The sequence below is a fragment of the Macrobrachium rosenbergii genome, chromosome 4, assembly GCF_040412425.1.
Source record: "Macrobrachium rosenbergii isolate ZJJX-2024 chromosome 4, ASM4041242v1, whole genome shotgun sequence".
In the NCBI taxonomy this organism is placed as follows: domain Eukaryota; kingdom Metazoa; phylum Arthropoda; class Malacostraca; order Decapoda; family Palaemonidae; genus Macrobrachium; species Macrobrachium rosenbergii.
This window is the reverse complement of record NC_089744.1, coordinates 19,004,615-19,028,447: the sequence shown is the minus strand read 5'-3', so window position 1 is coordinate 19,028,447 and position 23,833 is coordinate 19,004,615. Positions and strand designations below refer to the sequence as shown.

At 37.9% G+C, this 23,833-nt stretch overlaps 1 protein-coding gene across 2 annotated transcripts; it reads left to right on the top strand.

Annotated features, from left to right (window-relative positions):
• The first annotated feature begins 1,138 nt into the window (after positions 1-1,138).
• Positions 1,139-23,171, top strand: LOC136838346 (techylectin-5A-like). 2 transcript variants are annotated; one of them, XM_067103258.1, is made up of 9 exons: positions 1,139-1,276; positions 10,621-10,724; positions 11,869-11,999; positions 15,935-15,985; positions 16,706-16,777; positions 17,694-17,857; positions 21,801-21,927; positions 22,162-22,277; positions 22,421-23,171. In XM_067103258.1, exons 2-9 carry the CDS (start codon positions 10,635-10,637, stop codon positions 22,657-22,659), a joined length of 990 nt encoding a protein of 329 aa, XP_066959359.1. In that variant the 5' UTR covers positions 1,139-1,276; positions 10,621-10,634; the 3' UTR covers positions 22,660-23,171. The 2 variants fall into 2 exon arrangements, with proteins under 2 accessions (XP_066959359.1, XP_066959358.1); XM_067103257.1 differs by lacking the exon at positions 1,139-1,276 and adding an exon at positions 9,018-10,041.
• Positions 23,172-23,833: the final 662 nt, after the last annotated feature.

The following is a 23,833-nucleotide window of genomic DNA, read 5'->3' as shown; positions in this document are numbered from 1 at the left end:
CCCATTACCGTGTGTTACTTCTTCCTAATGAAAACCATACTCTTTGGAAGCTTGAATTTTAAGTCAATGGACCCTGTGGGCTTGTTTCATAAGAATAGAATCATTCTTATGCAGAATGATTTTATACATGTATTAGATTATTTGAACGTAACCTAATACACGGACATCAGAGTCGGGTATGGTAGGATTACTGAGCATAAGTACACATTTTTTTCCTTTACAATAGGCTCGTAAACATGAAGAAAATCATTGCTATAGCGAAAAATAAGGTTCAGGCATTGAAGTGCCTTTTATCAAAATACTTCTTTGCAAAATCCACGAATAGTGTAATTCATCGTTGATTCGCTTTTGGCTTTTTCTTTAACTTTCTACCTTGCAATCTAATGTAAGCTTCGTCAGCAAGAGGAACTATCAGAATATCCGAGGCTCGTTTCTTTCAATTTTTATAGTTTCGGTACGAGTAGCTGATATCTTGTGTTAAAATATCCAGTTTATCCTCTTAACCAAATGTTTACTTCGGGATTAACTGGAATTCTTCTGCTTGTATAACTTTTCTTCACCTTTATTTTACAAGAAAAATGCAAATGCTCGTCTTTTATTTCCTTGTCCTTATCTGTAACTTGTGCCTTAACTGAAGACCTACCTAAGTTTTCACGAAAATAAAGTTAGGCTGGTTTACAGTTTAGTTTTGACAATGCGATAGGAGTGAAGTTTCTAAAGTAATATCTTCAGCCAAACTTTATGAAATGATTCATAGATGGCACGATACTGATGAACCAGGTGGAAAATTTACAACCTACTAAACTAGTTTTCGCATCAATCTGATTCGCAATAAAAATGAACGCAACTGGCACTCGTCCTCATCCGTTACTCCTGAAGACCAATTGGACTGCTTCCATTTCAGTCCATCAGCAGTGTAAATTATGTATAATCGACCATAACCATGAAAAGACTTCTCTATTAATCGCACGTTCATTATTTACAATCTGCAGACGCAAATGGTCCGTCTTCTGGAGATGAATAGCCAACTATGCTAATTATAAAATGATCTCAGAGCAAATCTCCCTTGGAAATTGATACACAATTTGACTGGTTAATATTGGCATAGTGAGTCATAAATATTCTCTAACGTTAGTGAGTGACATTTTGCACCTGGATGAAGACAGTTATTTCTGTTTGTTTGTCTGTCAGTCTATCTATCTATTTTTCTTTCAATCGCCTTCGTCAGATGGAACATGGTTGACGTCGTGGTCCATCCAATAAGGATTTGCAACAGGTAAGGAAATTAGTTCTGGCAACTGAATGCCCTATTTCTAGTGTTTTGTTGGTGTAAGTGATATTTGTTGTTGTATCACACTCCATATCTTAAATCAATCTACCAACTATAATACTGGCACTATGCTAATATGCACATAATAGAATGCTGTAACCACTATGTAAAATCTATAACTAATTAAACAATTTGTCATTGGAATAATGTTCTTCTCTACTTGCAAGAACAAAACCTCGTACGATTCGAAATGCGTCAGTGCTCTTGATTCTTGACTAAAACTATGAAATGAAGAGACAAGCGGAAAAATAAGTTACCTGAAATAAAACCACAGTCAAAGAAGCGTATGAAGAGAAACCAGATATGTGGAAGTTTAAAAGTTTCACTGCATAAAGACTTCATTGCTGGTGCTCCAAGAGAAAGCACGGAATGACTTTGAGACTAAAAATTCTGAATGCAGAGGGAGCGAATATATTTCGCTAGGCTGATTAGTGGCGCCATTGACGAAGTCTCCCTTATCGTTGTACTTGGCATGACGGTGCGGACGTCCCATAAACATTTCAAGACCAAATTTGGACATTTTCGTTGTCTGCCTCGCTTTCACATATTCAATGTAATTAAATAATGAACATAAATATAGCTATCTTCAACCGAATTTGCCTACATGCATCAAATAATACAAATGTTTCAAGTCACTGATCCACAATTCCAACTATATGCCAATTCCTAAACAAATAGACCTATAAAACAGCAATATGGTAAATATTTTCAGCTGAAAGATGCCACAGAAATTCACTATTTCATTTGCATAAAAAGAAGTGAACCATTAGTTTTCTACGACCTGTAAGTACAAAAATAGTAATTCGACAGATTAAACGATGCCACAAACTTTATCATTCTATGGAATATATGTAAATAATGTGCATGTACATTTCTTCCAAAGAAAAGCGAATAAACAATCGTATAGAATCCACAAGTGAATACTACCATGCATATAATGTAAATACTATATACAAAGATTTCAGCGCGCTGATAACAATACATTTGTAAGGACGGGACTGAGTGACGTACTGGCTGGGTGTTGACTGGTTTATTGGTGGTTCCTTATTGAATGAATGTACATGTTGTTTCAGATTTAGCTGGCCTTGTGCCAGCACGGGCTCTTGCTCCTAGAGCAGCCCGTAAGTGAATGTACAGAATCTTCGAAGTTGTTATTAGCTGATGCGAGCCGCAAAGTAGCATCTACACACAGACAGAGCAAAACAAAGGTAATGTTTCGGATATCTGTGTTTGTCGACAGACAAACAGATGGCGATTGTGAGAGACATAATAAACGTACAGTGATAAAACATATATCAATGGAAAGGCCAGAAATTCCACATATGGCAATTTGCATGAGATTCGAGACAGATTAATGAATACAATGCAGTAGCATAATATATGTGAAATGGTGAGACGTTTGGCGTCATCACAAATAGAAACATACATACAGTTCAAATAGAAACATACATACAGTTTGATACAGAAGATTCGGTGGAACATTATGAGTACATGATTAGAAAGCTTGCATGGCAATGCAAGTAGTGGTGATTGTACATAAATCGAGACAACAATGGTTAGGGAGAAACAGACGGAAATATTGTATGGTAGAAGTTGCATTCCTTGAGAGAGAGAAAACGGGATGCTCTTGTTTTCGTCTTGTCCCCTCCGATGGATGACGAACACACACGTGTGCTCGAAAGAGACCGCGATCGGTGGGTGGGTCTCTTACACATTTGCGTCAATTATTTTACAATTATATCTATTACTCTGAACTTTCCCCTTTAGGGGGAGAAGCCGACCCAACTCATTGTCGGTCCCAACCCCGGGTAAATAGAAGGGGTTGGAGGCATGAAGGGCATCCGTCCGTAAATCTTCTGGCAAGAAGCGGGAAGATGCTCATTAACAACAGACCGTAGTCACAGACCTCGACTACGGATGAAGCTGAGAGGAAGACTCTAAACTTGCTGAGCATAATTCCAAAATAAACATTTGAAGTACTATAAAAAATAAAGTAAATCTAAAGACGATTAAAACTGTAAAAAACTAGGGAACAAAGCTCTGCACCTCACGCGAAGAGAGTAGTGTGCCGCAACTGCGCTTGTGGAGTGAGCGCTTAAGGAACCAACCGTGTGGAGTGAGCGCTTAGGGATAGGAACCAACCGTGTTGAGTGAGCGCTTAAGGAACCAACCGTGTGGAGTGAGCGCTTAGGGATAGGAACCAACCGTGTTGAGTGAGCGCTTAAGGAACCAACCGTGTGGAGTGAGCGCTTAGGGATAGGAACCAACCGTGTTGAGTGAGCGCTTAAGGAACCAACCATGTGGAGTGAGCGCTTAGGGATAGGAACCAACCGTGTTGAGTGAGCGCTGAAGGAACCAACTGGGAACCCAAAAAGGATTGCCATCATGAGTGACGGCAAACGTGCAGTGAAAAATGAATATTTCTAATTAGATTTGGAAACACATAGTAACAAAAGATATGAACATACACATACGTAGACAATTGAGCGTCGTTGCGTCACAGCCCTTCTCAAACTTACGATAGCGGGAGACCAGTCGTTAAATACAATATCTTGACCCTCTTCGTTTCATTTAGGTCGGTAACCTAACTCTCCATTGAGTGTTGTTGTCAGTTATTCTTATTCTATGATAGGATTTAACTTAGTTAAGGTCGTGTTCATTTTTCAAGTTAAAAATATTCTATATTGAACTAAGGATCCTACCAGCACCATCAAGCAACAACATAACTTGAAAAAGAAAAGTAAGGAACGGTGTTGCTTTGAAAACAAGTTGTTACTGTACTTTGTGATGAAGGACTCAAATCACACATCGGGTTTTGATGAATAATATCTACCAAGTATGTTGTCTTATCCTGGAAAAAATAACAGTTGGCTTGAATATTAGGTCAAAATGACAAGTGACACACAAGTACACCACTCTCTCTCTCTCTCTCTCTGTCTCCCCTTGGGACTGACTTGATAAAATGTTCCTTAACATCACGACAGAATTCTCAACTAAAAGAAAAGTGATACACAAGTACACCTCTCTCTCTCTCTCTCCTAATCTGTTATTCATTTCCACTACCAGATTTGAAAGTTGATAACTTTAGACTGACTTGATAAAATGTTCCTTAACATCGCGACAGACTTCTTAACTAAAAGAAAAAATTGAAAGATCCATTCTCTTTCTCTCTCTCTCTCTCATTTCGACCAGTTTAGCCAACTCCAAATCTCATACTATTACGTATAACGTGATATGTATAGTTTTAATAACCACTTTAATTTAGTCAGTCTAAAGTAAAATGGGGGATTTTTTCCAATTGATCTGGTTAACATTATTCATTTTGAAACTCCGATCAGCTTACGAGGCACCGGGAGATATTGGGTCTGTAATAAATTTCGGTTTTCGTTCCTAACTAGATGACTAAAATGCCGACGTATGATTACCCCTATAATGAAAAATTCATATGTGTTTGCCTGGTTCTGTTTGCGCATGAGCTTGCGTCGATTCACCACACCCACTCACAAATGTTTACTGGAATATAAATAGTTGGGTACTGAGGAGTCGCCTTTAGATTTCTCATTTCAACAGCACAGGTAAGATTGTGAGGTCTTCAGTCGTTTCACCTCATTTGATATAATCAACACACACACAACTCAAAACACCAAAATACTGAATTTACTTCGGAAGTGGAAACCAATAACAGTTTAGTATTCCTCGACGTGCTTGTAAGTAAACAAAGTGATAGCACTTTTTAGTCATCAATATACAGGAAACCAACACTTACAGGACTCGCATCTAAATTTTCCTCATTCATTCCTATAGTGTATAAACGTAATTTAGTCTCTGCGCTCGTAACCAGTGCCTTTAACATTTGTCTTAGTTATTTTAGTCTTCATTCATATTTTCAGTTTATGAAAGAAATGCTTCATAAAAACGGTTTTAATACTGCTTTCATACATACATACTGTTGGCAAACAGCTAGAAATGTTATTGTTCCAGAAAGTTTCTTTTCAAAAGCCAATAAAGCGGTGCTATATTTTACTATGTTTTTTTTTTATGGTAATAAGGGTTTTTCTATTATAAGAAAATTTTATCCCCAAATTAACGCCAGGGTAGTATTTAAACCTAAGTACACCACTGGTAGCTTGTTTAAGTACAAAGACATCGTACCCGCAGATCTACAATCTTTTGATTTTATAAATACGAGTGTAATTGATGTGATGCAATTTACGGGGGAAAAAAAAGCGCCAAGCATGTGTACGATGGTTTGAATATCTGGGAAAATCTGTGAGAACAAACAGGCTTTTAGCCAAGCCGCCATTTAGCGTCACAAGGGATCATCCAGAAAATAGTGATCACCGTTTATGCTAGACTCATTTTCTGCTAAACTCATTTTCTACTATGTCTTGTCGAGTGGCTCCCATGGTGCGGAATGCCTTTACACTCTATACTGTAATTGAAACCTTCCTTCAGTAACAACGAGAGGTCCACGGTGATGCTGTTTTTTAATTTTAGTTAATTTATGTGTATGCCTTCATGTCGAAGGTATTTATTTGTTTTAGTATTGCTTTCTTTCGTGTTTTATGCTTGTACATTACCAGTTTTTTTATAAGCGTTTGTGTAAATTATGTGATCGTTTATGATTTAGTGATTTTTCAATTTTTCTTTCCGTGTTTTTGTTGTCAGCCCTGATGATGGAGACAGTTACTCCGAAACCGGTAGTCAGCACTGAATGAAGGGTGTTTTATGTACAAGTACTGGTTTTAACCTTTATGTATACATATATATGTATATATATCACTAAGTACACGTCGGAAAGCGAGTGAAAACCGGGACTTTGAACAAGTACTTTCGTAGATATTCTCAAGCATGCGTTCCCTTCTGCTTTTGTTATCTTTAGTCTTCTTATTTCTCCTTACACTTCCCAATTACAAGTCCTTCTGACACTCTTTCCTCTTGCATTCTCCCTTTGGGACCAAATCACCCCAGAAAACACAGATCTGCCTTTCACCCATAGTAACGTTTTTGCTAGATTTTCACTCCGCATACCATGCAAAATTCTTCCCAGTATCTTTCGCCGTCTGTTTTTTACTCACATTCCAGTCTCATACTTCACTCACATTCCAGTCTCATACTTCACTCACATTCCAGTCTCATACTTCACTCAAATTCCATTTCCAGTCTCATACTTCACTTGTCCAGTCTCATACTTCACTTTCCAGTCTCATACTTCACTCACATTCCAGTCTCATACTTCACTCTTCACTACATTCCAGTCTCATACTTCACTCACATTCCAGTCTCATACTTCACTCACATTCCAGTCTCATACTTCACTCACATTCCAGTCTCATACTTCACTCACATTCCAGTCTCATACTTCACTCAAATTCCACTTTCATACTTCACTCATATTCCAGTCTCATACTTCACTCACATTCCAGTCTCACTTCACTTTCCAGTCTCATACTTCACTCACATTCCAGTCTCATACTTCACTCACATTCCAGTCTCATACTTCACTCACATTCCAGTCTCATACTTCACTCACATTCCAGTCTCATACTTCACTCACATTCCAGTCTCATACTTCACTCACATTCCAGTCTCATACTTCACTCACATTCCAGTCTCATACTTCACTCACATTCCAGTCTCATACTTCACATTCCAGTCTCATACTTCACTCACATTCAGTCTCATGCTTCACTCAAATTCCACTTTCATACTTCACTCATATTCCAGTCTCATACTTCACTTTCCAGTCTCATACTTCACTCAAATTCTCATACTTCACTCACATTCTCTCACTCACTCATTCCAGTCTCATACTTCACTCACATTCCAGTCTCATACTTCACTCACATTCCAGTCTCATACTTCACTCACATTCCAGTCTCATACTTCACTCACATTCCAGTCTCATACTTCACTCACATTCCAGTCTCATACTTCACTCACATTCCAGTCTCATACTTCACTCAAATTCCACTTTCATACTTCACTCACATTCCAGTCTCATACTTCACTCACATTCCAGTCTCATACTTCACTCACATTCCAGTCTCATACTTCACTTTCCAGTCTCATACTTCACTTCCAGTCTCATTCCAGTCTCATACTTCACTCAAATTCCACTTTCATACTTCACTCATTTCCAGTCTCATACTTCACTCACATTCCAGTCTCATACTTCACTCACATTCCAGTCTCTACTTCACTTTCCAGTCTCATACTTCACTCAAATTCCACTTTCATACTTCACTCATATTCCAGTCTCATACTTCACTCACATTCCAGTCTCATACTTCACTCACATTCCAGTCTCATACTTCACTCACATTCCAGTCTCATACTTCAAATTCACTTTCATACTTCACTCACATTCCAGTCTCATACTTCACTCACATTCCAGTCTCATACTTCACTCACATTCCAGTCTCATACTTCACTCACATTCCAGTCTCATACTTCACTCAAATTCCACTTTCATACTTCACTCATATTCCAGTCTCATACTTCACTCACATTCCAGTCTCATACTTCACTCACATTCCAGTCTCATACTTCACTCACATTCCAGTCTCATACTTCACTCAAATTCCACTTTCATACTTCACTCATATTCCAGTCTCATACTTCACTCAAATTCCACTTTCATACTTCACTCACATTCCAGTCTCATACTTCACTCATTCCCGTCTCAAACTTCACTCACATTCCACTTTCATACTTCACTCACATTCCAGTCTCATACTTCACTCAAATTCCACTTTCATACTTCACCCACATGCCACTTTCATACTTCACTCACATTCCAGTCTCAAACTTCATTCCATTCCAAGTCTCATGCTTCACTCAAATTCTACTCTCAGACTTCACTCAAATTCCACTCTCATACTCCACTCACATTCCATTCTCATATTCCACTCACAATCCACTTTCAAACTTTATAATTCATACGGAATAATTGACCCTACAGTCCCATAATATATTGCAGCTTTCACTTCCTTGGACATTTTTTTTCTCTTTCAAATTTATTACGGTGATTATGCTAACTTTTTTTCCTGTATTCCGTGATTCACTTCTTTCACCATTCTACCTTATCCGTTATAGCCTACCTATTCCCTAACACCTTTACAAATCAGCCACTTCCACTTCTCCAACGATAATATCATCCACTTCCTCTTTTCATAGTACCCATTTACCCGCATAGACCCGTACTTGCTGGTATTCTCTTTCAACTAATCATTTTACAGACAACGGCAAATACTCTCCACAGCCTAAAAAGCTTATTAATTTTTACAACAAATCAGTCGCTCTTCTCTACTGTTGCACAGGATTCCCTCTCACTTTGAAACTTTCTAATCGCTCTCTTCGAATCACCTTCTACGCACATACATCGAGGAATCTCCATCATTTCTGCTATAGGCTTTCTCTGTGGTTACTCACACTACAACCAACTCTTTCCCTTAACTCTCACGTGTGTGTTTTATCTGATGATTTAGACACTCTTTCTCAGAGCAGGTTTTCGTCATATCATCTTCTTTATTCACACGGAACAAGTTAAAGAGATTATCAACTTGTGAAACAAGCTTCCTCAGAACAGATTGCCCATATGTGAAAGAAGACAAAACTGAGAAGAAAATGGCAAGTAGATAACAAATAAATCTGGCTTCTCCCAAGCTTAAGAGCACCGATCTTATCAACACTGACAGAAAGCCTTTCCAGCATTGCATAGTAAATGGAACGAAAACCCTTTGAGGAGTGAGAAACGAGGTATCTCGTAACATGTGGATTGTCAAGCGGTCAACAACTCCTACTTAAGGCACTGGGCAATCCGCCGGTAACGCCAGTCAGGCTACTCTTTACCTCCAGTGCTTCCCTTCTGCTAGCAAAGATTTGTGCTACTAAAAACTTATAATATGCAACAAAATATCTATTTGCAGAATATCATTGGTACATTAAAAGCTTTAGGCGTTAATCTTGATATAACAGTGTCTTTAACGATTTGGTTCTATCTTTGTTTTGTTTCCATCTTGCTGCGTTTTTTCTGTTATGCGCATTTGAAAATCGTTGCAACAGCGTATATGTAACCAAGAAACATTTAATTTTAATGGTTTTCATTTTCGAAATACAAATTTATTGACATCTCAAAAATCGAATTAAATGAGTTGCTCCTAATTAAATAAAAATTTACTATTTACCCTTTTTCACAAAACTATGGAATTCAACAGCGAATTAATAAGTATTCTACCGTAATAAAATATTTTGTAAACGTCATCCTTCACCTTTCTGATTTCACTCTGTAACAATTTACTCAATATTTTTTCTTACATAACAAGCTGCTAAATGACAGTACGCACCAAACTTTTTGGAGGACCACTAAACCATTCTCCAGGTTGCTAAATATTATTTGCGAGAAAATGACTTGACAAGAAACTAAATATCATCTGACCCAAATCTGAAGAAAAACAAAGCAGGGAGAAGGCAAACAAAGGAAAGTCTAAGCCTAGGCTTTAGAAGCAATTGTGTTCTGCTTCAAGAAAATAACAGAAATAAAGGGATAAAAAGAAGCGGGAAAGGAAACAACGTTCGAGGGAAAGAACGAAATGGTTATGAAAACAATGACCGTTCTCTTCTTTAACGCACATTTGATAATGGTGATAATTAAAAAATACTCAGTAGCATGAGTCTAAATGGAGAAACAAATCCACAGCTATGTATGGGTACGTATATCCAGAGAGCTTTCGGGAATCTGCTCGAATTCCCCTTTTCAAGAGATTGAAAAGGGGGATCGAACAGATTACAGAAAGCTCTGTAGAGATTTATTTTAAAATATATATGTACCCATACTTGTTTCTCCAGTGGTGATATTGATGTCATAAATTCACAGATAACTGAGAAATTATTGGTCTCAGTTATCAGTCTCCCAATTTTTGTAAATCTCCATAATTTGTTTTGAAAATCTCGTTTGTTAAATATGGGTTACAAGTCTTAACGTGACTTGTTACCCAAGGTCTAAAGACCTTGGTTAAGCCAGGCCTCATAAAAAATCTAAATTATCCTAGAGTATTTATGTTTCTACAGCTCAATAATAATATTCTTTAACTTGCTTATTCGTCATTCATATAAGAGGAACTGACTGATTTAATAATATGGCCTAGCTGCTACATTGTTTTATAGAATAATTCCCATGAAAGTTACATAATTTATTAAACGTTTTCGTCGTTCAAGATCTATGAGATTCATACAGAAATATGGAAGCCGGAATCTAAAATAAAAATCGACCTATTTTTCATTTGCAGAAAGAGAATCAATCATGAGGCCGTTGCATCTTGTGCTGATACTGACTTTTGCGTCGGTGATGGTGTGTTCTGCAAATGCTGTAGAGAAGCAACCACTTTACGAAGTAAGCAATATATCTTGAATACGTTATATGTTTCCTTTTGTACTCTCGTAAAATAAGTCTAATCCTTCGGGCCAGCCCCAGGAGAGCTGTTAATCAGCTCAGTGGTCTGGTAAAACTAAGGTATACGTAACTTTTTCCTCAGCAATAATAGCCACAACAATCACTAACTGCAGTAGTTGCCAACAGAATTGCAGCAGATGTCATCCGAGTTCCTACACTGTAACGGAATCCATTTAAAAAAAAAGTCACAGGAAAAAGTCACATTAACCTTCCTAGATAGTGACCAATAAGGGTTTGAACCCGGTTTGTATGCACCTTTGCAGCGTGTTTAGTTCAAGCCCGTTGGGGATTGCGGTAAAAAAAAAAAAAACTATAAATATCATAAAGATAATGACCCCCAAGAAATATTAGTCCTAGATAACGACCCCCGAATAGTCCTACCTAGGAAAGATCCAAAATATTTTCTGTTTTATTACTTTAATTGCTTTAATTGCCACCATAAGCTAATGTGACTTTTTTTCCCAGCCTAAACTGTGACTTTTTTTCCTGTGACTTTATTACCGGCCACCACTGCAAAGTGGTTGACTGGACCTTATAGTTTAATCTTAGCCTCCGGAATTTAAACAGAAATTTATGTGAAAATGATGTCAGAACTGCCAGATTAAACCGGTCAATACTTTAACCTAAAAATATGAGCGCCTGGATTTCCAGTACAGAAGGATTCTTCGCTCATTGGTCTAAAAGTATTTTTTCATCGGTTAGACTGAAAACTGACTAGTATGTAATTAAAAATTGGCATCCTAATGTTACCAACGGCTATATTGTTTTCTCTCTCTCTGACGAGAGCGAGATATATTTTTAACTTGTGAATGAAAAATTTACGGGGAAAATATGAGACACTTCGGACTATCAAATATGAAAAGGAATGGTAAAATAACTGGTATTGTGGAATCCATGCAAGAGAGAAAAATGGTAGCATTACGACCTCAGGCCTCGAAGGAAGCAGATATCCCTCCACTTATGAAATGAACAGGTTATGGGAATCAAGGAAAAACAGATCATGGGAGAAAATTCCATGGCTTGGAAACAAACACATCAGAGGAATGGCCATTTTTTTAACCTGTGTCCATTCGCAATTTCTCAGGATGAAGCTAGTGCCACCGAAGTCCTTCGCATGGCGCAGACAAACCTCCTAGAGGAGATCAAACAGCTGAAGAAAGAAAACAGGAATCTCGTGGCAGACAACACGGCTCTGAAGTCGTTTCAGAAAGAACAGTGAGTTCAAAAATACATAAATCTTCAGGTATTCTCTGATCTAGAGGAATCACTACAGTTTCGAGCCACGCTAGGCTCTTTTTCAGGCGAAGTACATACAGGAATGCAGCTTAGAAAGTCCGCCAAATTAGAAAGTATAAAACGAATATGAGTGACATCGACATGTAGATCACCTAAATGACATCAAACTGACCAGGCCGCTCAGTAATTTTCGTCAGATTGAACGCAAGTGGCCAATTAAAAATGACGATAGAAATGTTTCATTCATGCATGTGTCCGAAAACACCACACCATGACTGGAAAGAATTGGAAATGTTGTACAAAGAAAATTGTTAGGAACAGTAATATACAGAACAAGTATAATTAATGTTGTTGGAAGACTAAATGTCCAGTTTGGTGCGACTTACGTTATCTTCAGGTCGTTGACAGTTACTTGTTTTTTCTTTCCACCCTCGTTGACTTTCTTCGGTGCCTCCCCGTACAAAATTCGCCAGAATAGGAGCTCAGTGTTGCTCGAAATTAGTTTTTCCTCTAGATAAAAGGATGCCTCAAGATCACGGTATACTCGCACTTTTTTACATGTATAGTAAGTAATGCACCCATACAAAAGTACCAGATGGTAAAAAAATAAGAAAATGAGAATCAGGAAAAAAATTATATACACTAAATAGAATGGCTTTCTCATTGTTAACCAGTTTTTTTGTTATGGTTTCATATTTTCTTACTATTTGCTTCACTTCATTATTAAGGTTACTGATAGAGACGTTCAGGTAATGGGGTTCTTCCATTTACTTCAGTAATTATACACGCGACAGCTGTTTCATCAACCTATACGTATTGGCATTTTCAAGCATACTAATACAAAAGTTGCTGTTTCAGATTTAGCTGGTCTTGTGCCAGCACGGGCTCTTGCTCCTAGAGCAGCCCGTGATAATACAAGTGGTGTTGTTGTTTAAGATTTAGCTGGCCTTGTGCCAGCACGAGCTCTTGCTCCTAGAGCAGCCTGTAACGACAAAAGTGTTGTTGTTGTTTTAGATTTAGCTGGCCGTGTGCCAGCACGGGCTCTTGCTCCTAGAGCAGCCCGTAAACAAAAGTGTTGTTGTTGTTTTAGATTTAACTGGCCTTGTGCTAGCACGGGCTCTTGCTCCTAGAGCAGCCCGTAAGTTACAAAAGTTGTTGTTGTTGTTTTAGATTTAGCTGGCCTTGTGCCAGCACGGGCTCTTGCTCCTAGAGCAGCCCGTAGTTACAAAAGTTGTTGTTTTAGATTTAGCTGGCCTTGTGCCAGCACGGGCTCTTGCTTCTAGAGCAGCCCGTAACTATATGTTGATGATGAGTCTGTGAGATGGGTAGGTTAATGAAAACTTTATTATGATACATGAAAGTGATTTTGGTGGGGGTTACAAGTGGAAACGCATGCGTTTTGTGCCGTCATGAGGACGGAAAGGTAGTGCAGGTATCTAAAGACTTGGATTTAAGTATTTACATGAGATTATGGTGAAATATTGATAAAAATTAAGTGATGTACAATGAAAATAATGTACAGATTATACATGAATGTTTACTAATTACACATATGTTCAATATTTTTTATTATGTGTTCCTATCTATCCGTGTTCGCGGTCTTGTCCCACGTGGTTGAAGGGCTGTCTCCTACATGAGCCATGAGGGCAAGGATCTTTCCGCCTCGCGTTGGATGTTACGGCTGGGGCGTTGTATGACGATGCTGACTGCTTCTGCGATCAATAAACGGTTGTAGTTGTATTCCCTGTGTACGATTTTGGTGTTCGGGAGTAGTTCTTACAGGGATGGTTTCTTGTCGTGGGTAACTACAAAATGCTGATGAATAGCGCCTTGATTTCTGTGGGCCTGCATACGTCGTTTCAGTCATCAGTGTAGTGGTTGTGTGTCCGATATAGCATTTTGGGTGGGGGGACTGACATTGCTCGTCAGTACAGACAAACTTGTTCCATAACCCAGCCCAGAGGGACGACACACAAGAAAAAGACAAGGAAATAATAATATACCACCAGACAACATACAACAAACACCACGGAGATGAAAAGAAAGCCATCCTTGGTATATGCGAAGAGGAACAACCTCCGCAGCGCCATATAGTAAAATAGCAAGAATTTACAGTAAACCGAACCTCATGGCCTCATTATTAATGAAAAACAGTACGGCCCCGTCAACCGAAAAAGAGGTTTAATCTCATATAGTATACAAGTTTGTCTGTACTGACAGTAATGTCAGTCCCCCCAGAATGCTATGACGGACACACAACTGCTACACTGAAACGACGTATATGCAGGCCCACAGAAATCAAGGCGCTATTCATCAGCACTTTGTAGACACCCACAACAAGAAACCATCCCTGTAAGAACTACTCCTGAACACCAAAATCGTACACAGGGAATACAAGCACAACCGTTTATTGATCGCAGAAGCAGTCAGCATCACCATACAATGCCCCAGCCTTAACATCTAACGCGAGGCAGAAGATCCTTGCCCTCATGTAGGAGACAGACAGCCCTTCGACCACGTGGGACAAGACCGCGAACACGTGGATAGGAACACATAATAAAAAATATATAGAAATTGGACAAATGTGTAATTAGTATATATTCATGCATAATCTGTACATTATTTTCATTGTAAAACAATTTTTGTCAATATTTCGCCACAAACACTTAATTTTTGTCAATATTTCTCCATAATCTCACGTAAATACTTAAATCTAAGTCTTTAGATACCTGCACTACCTTTCCGTCCTCACGACGGCACAAAACGCATGCGTTTCCACTTTTGTATGTTACGGGCTGCTCTAGGAGCATCATAATAAGCTAAATCTAAAACAACAACACTTTTGTATCCAACCCACCATGCATCTCACAGATCTCATCATCATCATCAACATAGAGTTACGGGCTGCTCTAGGAGCAAGAGCCCGTGCTGGCACAAGGCCAGCTAAATCTAAAACAACAACAACTTTTGTATAACCCCCACCAAAACCACTTTCATGCACCATAATAAAGTTTTTATCTAACCTACCCATCTCGCAGACTCATCACCAACATAGAGTTACGGGCTGCTCTTGGAGCAAGAGCCCGTGCTGGCACAAGGCCAGCTAAATCTGAAACAACAACTTTTGTATTAGTACGCTCGAAAATGTCAATACGTATAGGTTGACGAAACAACTGTCGCGTGTATAATTACTGAAGTGAATTAGAGAACCCCATTACCTGAACGCCTCTATCAGTAACCTAAACAATGAAATGAAGAAAATAGTAAGAAAATATGAGGCAATAACAAAAAAGCTGGTTAACAATGAGAAAGCCATTCTATTTAGTGAATGCTGTATCGGTGAAAAACTGTGCCCTAAAAGTATATAATATATATATATATATATATATATATATATATATATATATATATATATATATATATATATATATATATATATATATATATATAAAAACGATTAACACACTGCCCCGTGATTTTTATTACAAAAAAAGAAGTCAACCAAAACTTGAAACAATGGAAATTCTTGTATCAACTTCCGGAAGAAGGGAATGTTCCCTAACGAACGCTAATAATATATATATATGTATATATGTGTCAGTGTGTTATCGCACTGTCACTAATCCACAAGTGCATTTTATCTAAAAAAAAAATATCAAGCCACAAATAACCTTCACATCAAGTTCCTAGAGAAAAATTAACACCAGAAGAAGATGATAACTGATAAGAGCATCTGCCCCGGCAAGGACTCGAATCCGTGCACTTATCAGTTATTATTTCCTCTGGCAATAAGTTATTCCTAAGGAAAAGTGAATTCAATATTAGTGGGTATTTGTATAAAAAAAATTAAACAATACTTCATTATACAAATAAGAATAATTCTTTCCAATCCCATCGACTTGCCTCCTTTACAGGACAGCTGTCGTTGAGAGAGCAGTCAGGAAGATGAATTTGAGCGACGCCAGGTAAGCAAGCGTTGAGAATATCAGTTGAATTTATTGAACTTTAGAGGAAAAAATGTTGGATGAAAACTTACTGGACTAAAACAAATGAGATGGCTGAATGCGGATGTCGGAAAATGAATAGGAAACGAACATCTCAAATTATAAGAATGAATGCAAATGTAAATCTGAATTTGGTATGAAATCAGGGAAAAGTTATATAGTACCAATATGGTGCATTAGAATGAATAAAAAAAGCCAAAAATGATGAAGATTTCTGTTCCTAACCAAAAAAAAAAACTAATAATTACCATCAATAAAACGTATAGGAACCGAAAATAACTCATTCATCAATAAATAAAAGATAGGGAACACCAAGATGTGAATTAGAAATTATATTATCATAGAAATATGATCTAAGTTTTACCAGGTTGTTCTTAGTAACTCATTTTCTAGTAGTAACATGAGTGATAATAATTTTAAATACATGATATATATATATATATATATATATATATATATATATATATATATATATATATATATATATATATATATATATATATGTATATATATATATATATATATATATATATATATTGTATATGTATCTATCTATATCTATATATATATATATATATATATATATATATATATATATATATATATATATATATATATATATATATATTGTACTGAGAGAGAGTCAATTGCTCAGCAAAAACATTTTATTTTACTACCCAGGCCAGCTGACTGCGCCGACTTACTGATGCTAGGAGTGAAGCAGAGCGGGGAATACAACATCTACCCATTTTCGTTAGTATGGTCCTTGATATAATTGCCTGAATATAAGGAAATTAAGACTACAATACTAACATTCGACTGAATACGCTGTTTTATATCTCTTTTAATAATTTCTTTTAAAGAAAAAGTAAATACACAGAAAAACGTGACCTAGGCTTGCTAACTTACATAATTATGTCCGGTTTCGCCTCGTAAGGGGGTAGTGCCGTCAGTGCACCTCAAGGGGTGCACTGTAGGCATTACTTAAGGTTCTTTGCATTGTCCCTTCGGCCCCTAGCTGCAACCCCTTTCATTCCTATTACTGTACAACCTAACCTAAACTAACCTAACCTTCATTCATATCCTCTTCTTTCTTGCTGTCCACAGACAATCCTAACAATTATTTCCAATTCCATTCCTACGTCCGGTTTAGATATCTATGGCTGCTAACTTACATATATCCGGTTTAGGGATCGAGTCTTTACATCATTCTCTGTTCTTAGAAGACTGAGCCCTATACCTTTTCAGAATTTCCGCTATGCAGAAAACAATTCGTTCCTGTTCAGAAATGCTGAGACTTACGTCTTTTTCACCATTCTTATAAATACTGTATCGAGACATTACTACGCCCTTTGGAAAGACATTTATCGCTAGATTTATTACTCTATTTGAATTAAGGACTAGCACTCTATCAAAATACTGGAGGTCATAGTTCTAAGTGCTTTTGTACCATATATATGATAATTTTATGATATAAAACTAAAATACGCTTGGAATGGCAAATACAGCAACAACAACTTAGCACTGTGCATCAACTGCTACTGAAAAAATTTACACTATCAAAACCCTATATGAGTCATTCAGAAACATAAGTGTGGGTGCCTATTACACTTTATTCACTTAGAACAGTTTCAGTACCGTAATCCGAAAGTGTGGTCCAATGTAACAGCTGCGGATGCGAGCCTCCCATCAGAGTGTACTGCGACATGGTGTCCGATGGTGGAGGATGGACGGTGATCATGACCAGAAGGAAACAGAAGACCCAACTTGACTTCAACCGAACTTGGGAGGATTACAAGGCTGGCTTTGGAGGGGTTTCAGAACAATGGCTTGGTAGGATGCTCGAAGTATTAGTCCTCTCTCTTCCCTTATGCATAATGTATAAAGGATGCTTCGTAATGAACTCTCCTCTCTCAGTCAAAGCTCCCTAGCATCTCTCTTTACATATCCTTCCCCTAACCCACTGTCATTGGGGAATTTCCTCTTTCACAAATCTTACCCTTTTAAATCTGACCAGTCTCCGTCTTCCATACAGCATCACCAAAACATTGAAATTTTGCTTTTAACATCTACCTCAGCATATTGTATGTAAACCTTCATTCCGACACCCCTCCCTTTTGTTGGGGGCTTTCACTGTTTTCCTGACAGCTCCTAGAGGTTATAATGGCTCCTCTGTCCTTGTCCCAAGATACTGAACACTGGCTCATATCTAAATTCATTTTTGTTTTACTGTAATCTGATCTATGAGATTCTGAGATTTTATTTTCTCATTACAACTAAAGGCAAAACAATAATAAATTGTCTGCGTAAGGTTACCGAGGTATCTGTCATTTATTGCAATATAATTACATTTTATTTCAAGCAAGCAGGAATCATTTTGTCTTTTAGTTACAGTGGACTCTTAGGAACAGAAAAGAAGTCTAGAAAGATCTAGAAAAGGGAGATAATAAATATATATATATATATATATATATATATATATATATATATATATATATATATATATATATATATATATCTTTGTGTGTGTGCATGTATGTATGTCTATATATAATATCTGTATGTGTGTGCATGTATGTATGTCTATGTGCCAGAAAAACACTGAAATGTATTGAGCAATTTTAACCAAACTTGGTATACATATGACTTACTATCTGGAAAAGAATACTGTAAGGATATGACATCACTGGCAACAAAAGGGGTTTGTGGGAGGGGGGTGACATGTAAAAATAACCTAAAACGACAGATATTAGTGTCTAATCCATAGTTTTTGAGGTCGCTGAGATGACAGTGACACTCCTGATGCCCTTTAAGTCCAAGTTGAGCCCCATTGGAAGGGGGAATGAGAAGGGGGTGACATGTAAAGATAACTGAAAACGATAGATATTAGTATCTAATCCATAGTTTTCGAGGTTGCTGAGACAAATAGTGACACTCCCGATGCCCTTTAAATCCAAGTTCAGCCCCAATAGGATAGGGGGGTTGGGTGGGAAGGGGGTGACATGTAAAAATAGCCGAAAACAACAGATATTAGTGTCTAATCCATAGTTTTTGAGGTCACTGAGATGAATAGTGACACTCCCGATAATCTTTAAATCCAAGTTCGGTCCCGATAGGAAGGGGGCGTGAGAATGGGTGGGAAGATGGTGACATGTAAAAATAACCGAAAACAACAAATATTAGTGTCTAATCCATAGTTTTGAGGTCACTGAGATGAATAATGACACTCCTGATGCCCTTCAAGTCCAAGTTCAGCCCTGATAGGAGGGTGGGTTGGGAAGGTCATGACGTAAAAATAACCGAAAACGACAGATATTAGTTTCTAATCCACAGTTTTCTAGGTCGCTGAGATGAACAGTGACACTCCTGATGACCTTTAAATTCAAGTTCAGCCCTGATATGAATAGGGGGTGAGAAGGGGTGGAAAGCTGGTGATGTAAAAATAACAGAAATCGACAGACATTAGTGTCTAATCCACAGTTTCCGAGTTACTGAGATAAATACTGACACTCCCAATGCCCTTCAAGTCCAAGTTCAGCCCCGATAGGAAGCAGGGATGAGAAGGGGTGGGAAGGTGATGACATGTAAAAATAACCGAAAACAACAGATATTAATGTCTAATCCATAGTTTTCTAGGTCACTGAGATAAATACTGACATTTCCAATGCCCTTCCATCAGAAGTGTCAGTATTTATCTCAGTAACCTCGGAAACTATGGATAAGACACTAATGTCTGTCGATTTTTACACGTCACCCACTTCCCACCCCTTCTCAAAGGGTCACTGAGATGAATGGTGAGACTCCCGATGCCCTTTAAGTCCAAGTTCAACCCCGATAGGAAGAGGGGGGGTGAGAAGGGGTGAAAAATAAAATGTAAAAAATGACAGATATTAGTGCCTAATCCTTACTTCCCAAGGTTGCTGAGATGAATAGTGATGCTCCCGATAAACCTTTAAGTCCAAGTTCAGCCACGCTAGGAATGGGGTTGAGAAGGGGTGAAATATAAAATGTCAAAAATGAGGGGCAATGTAACTGAAGCAACTTATCAGGAAGGAGAGAGAGAGAGAGAGAGAGAGAGAGAGAGAGAGAGAGAGAGAGAGAGAGAGAGAGAGAGAGAGTAGAAGGGATGTTGGGGGAGAGAGAGAGAGTTTATCAGTTGTCATTCAGTTTTCCTGGGCAGTGCTGGGTTGGTCGACTAGTACTTTATACAGAACAGCAGTTAAAAATTAAAGTACTTAAGCAGAGAATTTATGCAACAATCTGCTTAAATATAAATTCAGTGAACCTGAGTTAGTAAAGGACACACAAAAATAGTTAACAAAAATTCAATAAGACATACAGTTAAAAGTTTACCACAAAAATAAAAAGAAACAAAATTCAAATATACATTACAAACCTTAGAAATGTACATTGATATATTCATGTCTAATGTTTCACAGGTCTCAAAAACATGCACAAGATGACATACAGTCGAACCTATTCCCTCCGCATGGACATTGACAGGAAGGGGGCGTGAGAACAGGTGGGAAGATGGTGACATGTAAAAATAACCGAAAATGACAGATATTAGTGTCTAATCCATAGTTTTGAGGTCACTGTGATGAATAATGGCACTCCTGATGCCCTTCAAGTCCAAGTTCAGCCCTGATAGGAGGGTGGGGTGGGAAGGTCATGATGTAAAAATAACCGAAAACGACAGATATTAGTTTACAATCCATAGTTTTCGAGGTCACTCAGATGAACAGTGACACTCCCAGTGACCTTTAAATCCAAGTTCAGCCCCGATAGGAATAGGGGGTGAGAAGGGGCGGGAAGCTGGTGACATAAAAATAACCGAAATCGACAGACATTAGTGTCTAACCCACAGTTTCCGAGGTTACTGAGATAAATACTGACGCTCCCGATGCCCTTTAGGTCCAAGTTCAGCCCCGATAGGAAGCAGGGGTGAGAAGGGGTGGGAAGGTGATGATGTAAAAATAACCAAAAACAACAGATATTAATGTCTAATCCATAGTTTTCTAGGTCACTGAGATAAATACTGACACTTCCGATGCCCTTTCATTGGAAGTGTCAGTATTTATCTCAGTAACCTCGGAAACTATGGATTAGACACTAATGTCTGTCGATTTCGGTTATTTTTACATGTCACCCGCTTCCCACCCCTTCTCAAAGGGTCACCGAGATGAATAGTGAGACTCCCGATGCCCTTTAAGTCCAACCCCAATAGGAAGGGGGGCGCGTTGAGAAGGGGTGAAAAATAAAATGTAAAAAATGACAGATATTAGTGTCTAATCCTTAGTTCCCAAAGTTGCTGAGATGAATAGTGATGCTCCCAATGCCTTTTAAGTCCAAGTTCAGCCACGATAGGAATGGGGGTGAGAGGGAGTGAAATATAAAATGTCAAAAATGAGGGGCAATGTAACTGAAGCAACTTAACAGGAGAGAGAGAGAGAGAGAGAGAGAGAGAGAGAGAGAGAGAGAGAGAGAGAGAGAGAGAGAGAGAGAGAGAGTTTATTAGTTATCATTCAGAGTTTTCCTGGGCAGTGCTGGGTTGTTCAGTTAGTACTTTATACAGAACAGCCGTTAAAAATTAAAGCGCTTAAGCAGAGAAGAAAAGCACAGTATCTACGATTTATGCAACAATCTATTTAAATAAAAAAAATTCAGTGAACTTGAGTTACCAAAGGACTCACACAAATAAAAAGAAACAAAAATCAAATATACATTACAAACCTTAGAAATGTATATTGATATATTCATGTTTAATGTTTCACAGGTCTCGAAAACATGCACAAGATGACATATAGTCGAACTTATTCCCTCCGCATGGACATTGATACAATGGACGGAGACTCTAAGTTCCTTGTTTACCCAACTTTTCAAGTGGAAGGTGAAGAAAACAGGTACTGTGATGATATCTGTGTTTTTCCAATCCTTATAATAAGCAAATAAATTTGTCATCACGCTGTTCAAAGCTTATTTAAATTCCGATTCTTCAGACAGCCTGATCTTTTTCAGGGACCTGCGTTTGTTTTCAGAAATTGAGGATACTCTGTAATAATTACTACAGCTGTTTATACAGTACTTCAATAAATCCATCTGTCCCTGAAAAACAAAAGTTTCTCTACTATTGACAGGTATAGGCTCAACCTCGATGTCAGATCACAAGATAGTACAAATGGGTTTGACTGCTTGTACCATAACAGAAAGCGTGACTTCACCACTTACGACAAGGACTTTGACAGCAACAAGAGTAAGGCCTCAATAAAAGCTTCTTTTATCTCAAATGAGGTATCTGTCCGTAGTGCTACAATATTGATCCAAGTCTGTAGAAAGTAAAAACAAAACAGCCCAGCATACAAGATATTAACCCATGTATCAATTGGTTCTTTTCAGCTGTTAACTGTGCTACTGTGGCTGGTGGTGGTGGTTTCTGGTACTATGACTGCAGAACAAATTTCCCTCCAACAGGCGTATACACTGACCGCTTGAAGCTGAGTTGCTATTCTGATAAACCCTACGATGTGGTTCGTTTACAAATGAAGATTCGTCCAACTGTATGCCAAGCCACTTCCAAGAAGATCAACATATTCAATACTGCTTGTACCACCTGTGATACTATAATAGCAGTCTGATCTGGATGGAGGGAGGTTTAATGGAAGAATAGTTAATTGTCTGCAGTAGATTATTAACATAAGCCAACCAGCTTCAGGTGCTAGGTTCATTTAATTCCACACTGATGGCACTTGTGGCTACTGAAATTTAGGGTATTTTGGTATTAATAATTGCACCCAGAAAAGAATCTCAGTGGCAGGTCTTGGATAACTGATATTGTTTATTCCACCTACAATTCAACTGTGCACCAATAATTTGGAATAAAATTAAAATGAAATGTGAACTGCTCTCAACCCTTTTCAGATGCTAACTCAATAATGACTAATCCTAAAATTAAATTATTCTCAACACTGGTATTATATAAAATACCTCAACCTTGTGTAAAATGTCACAGGATGGGTGGCGTGTGGTGTAACATTCCTGAGAACTAGTTCATGTTCAAAAGCCTGCACCGCATCCATTGTTATCAATTTCATTTTTAACATATCAACTCACTTATTCATCCGTTCTTTATATTACACTCAATAAAATACAGTTTAATTTTATTCAGAATTGTTCCATATATTCTAATACAAAATTAAGTAAAGGCAAGAAATTTATGGTTCTAACCAGATCTCCTTTCTGCAAAACTGCAAAAGCCATTCATACCATCTTTATGGCTACCAGTCAAAACTGACCTTATATGTAATAACTATTGTAATGCCAACCTTGGACCAATAATGAAGGGAAAGTGAATCCTAGATGGCAAAAACTACATTTTCAGCCAACTCACCATCCACATGAGAATCCCCTTCCGATCCCATCCTTTGAGAATTACAGCAGCTTTTGCAGAGCTTATGGCAAGAACAGAGATTCTGTTCGTCCCAAATTATTTACTGAGCAGTCTTTATAGGTCATCATATGCAACAGAGGCAGCATCATTAGCAAAGAAAACATGATACTGTACTGTGAAATAAGTTATTTTTCTTTTGACTTGAAACAATCTGTTATTAAACAATCTTAAACCATTCTAAAATTCAAACAGACAACATCTTCATTTAGTGGGAAGATATGTTAAACAAGGTTCGTGCAAGTACATTTCCCTGTTTCATGACGTAGGTTATAAAAAAACTCTTACGGCTACACTCCATCACATGTGCGGGTCTCCATACCTTCACTAAATTTAGGTAAAAAAAAAAAGCAAGTTCTCCAATG

Bases quoted from the DNA above. Each gene is read 5' to 3' on its own strand.
- LOC136838346 (XM_067103257.1), top strand. From the start codon at position 10,002: ATGAGTCTAAATGGAGAAACAAATCCACAGCTATGTATGG. The intron at 10,042-10,620 runs GTACGTATATCC...TTTCATTTGCAG, and splicing joins AAATCCACAGCTATGTATGG to AAAGAGAATCAATCATGAGG. The intron at 21,928-22,161 runs GTACTGTGATGA...TACTATTGACAG, and splicing joins GTGGAAGGTGAAGAAAACAG to GTATAGGCTCAACCTCGATG.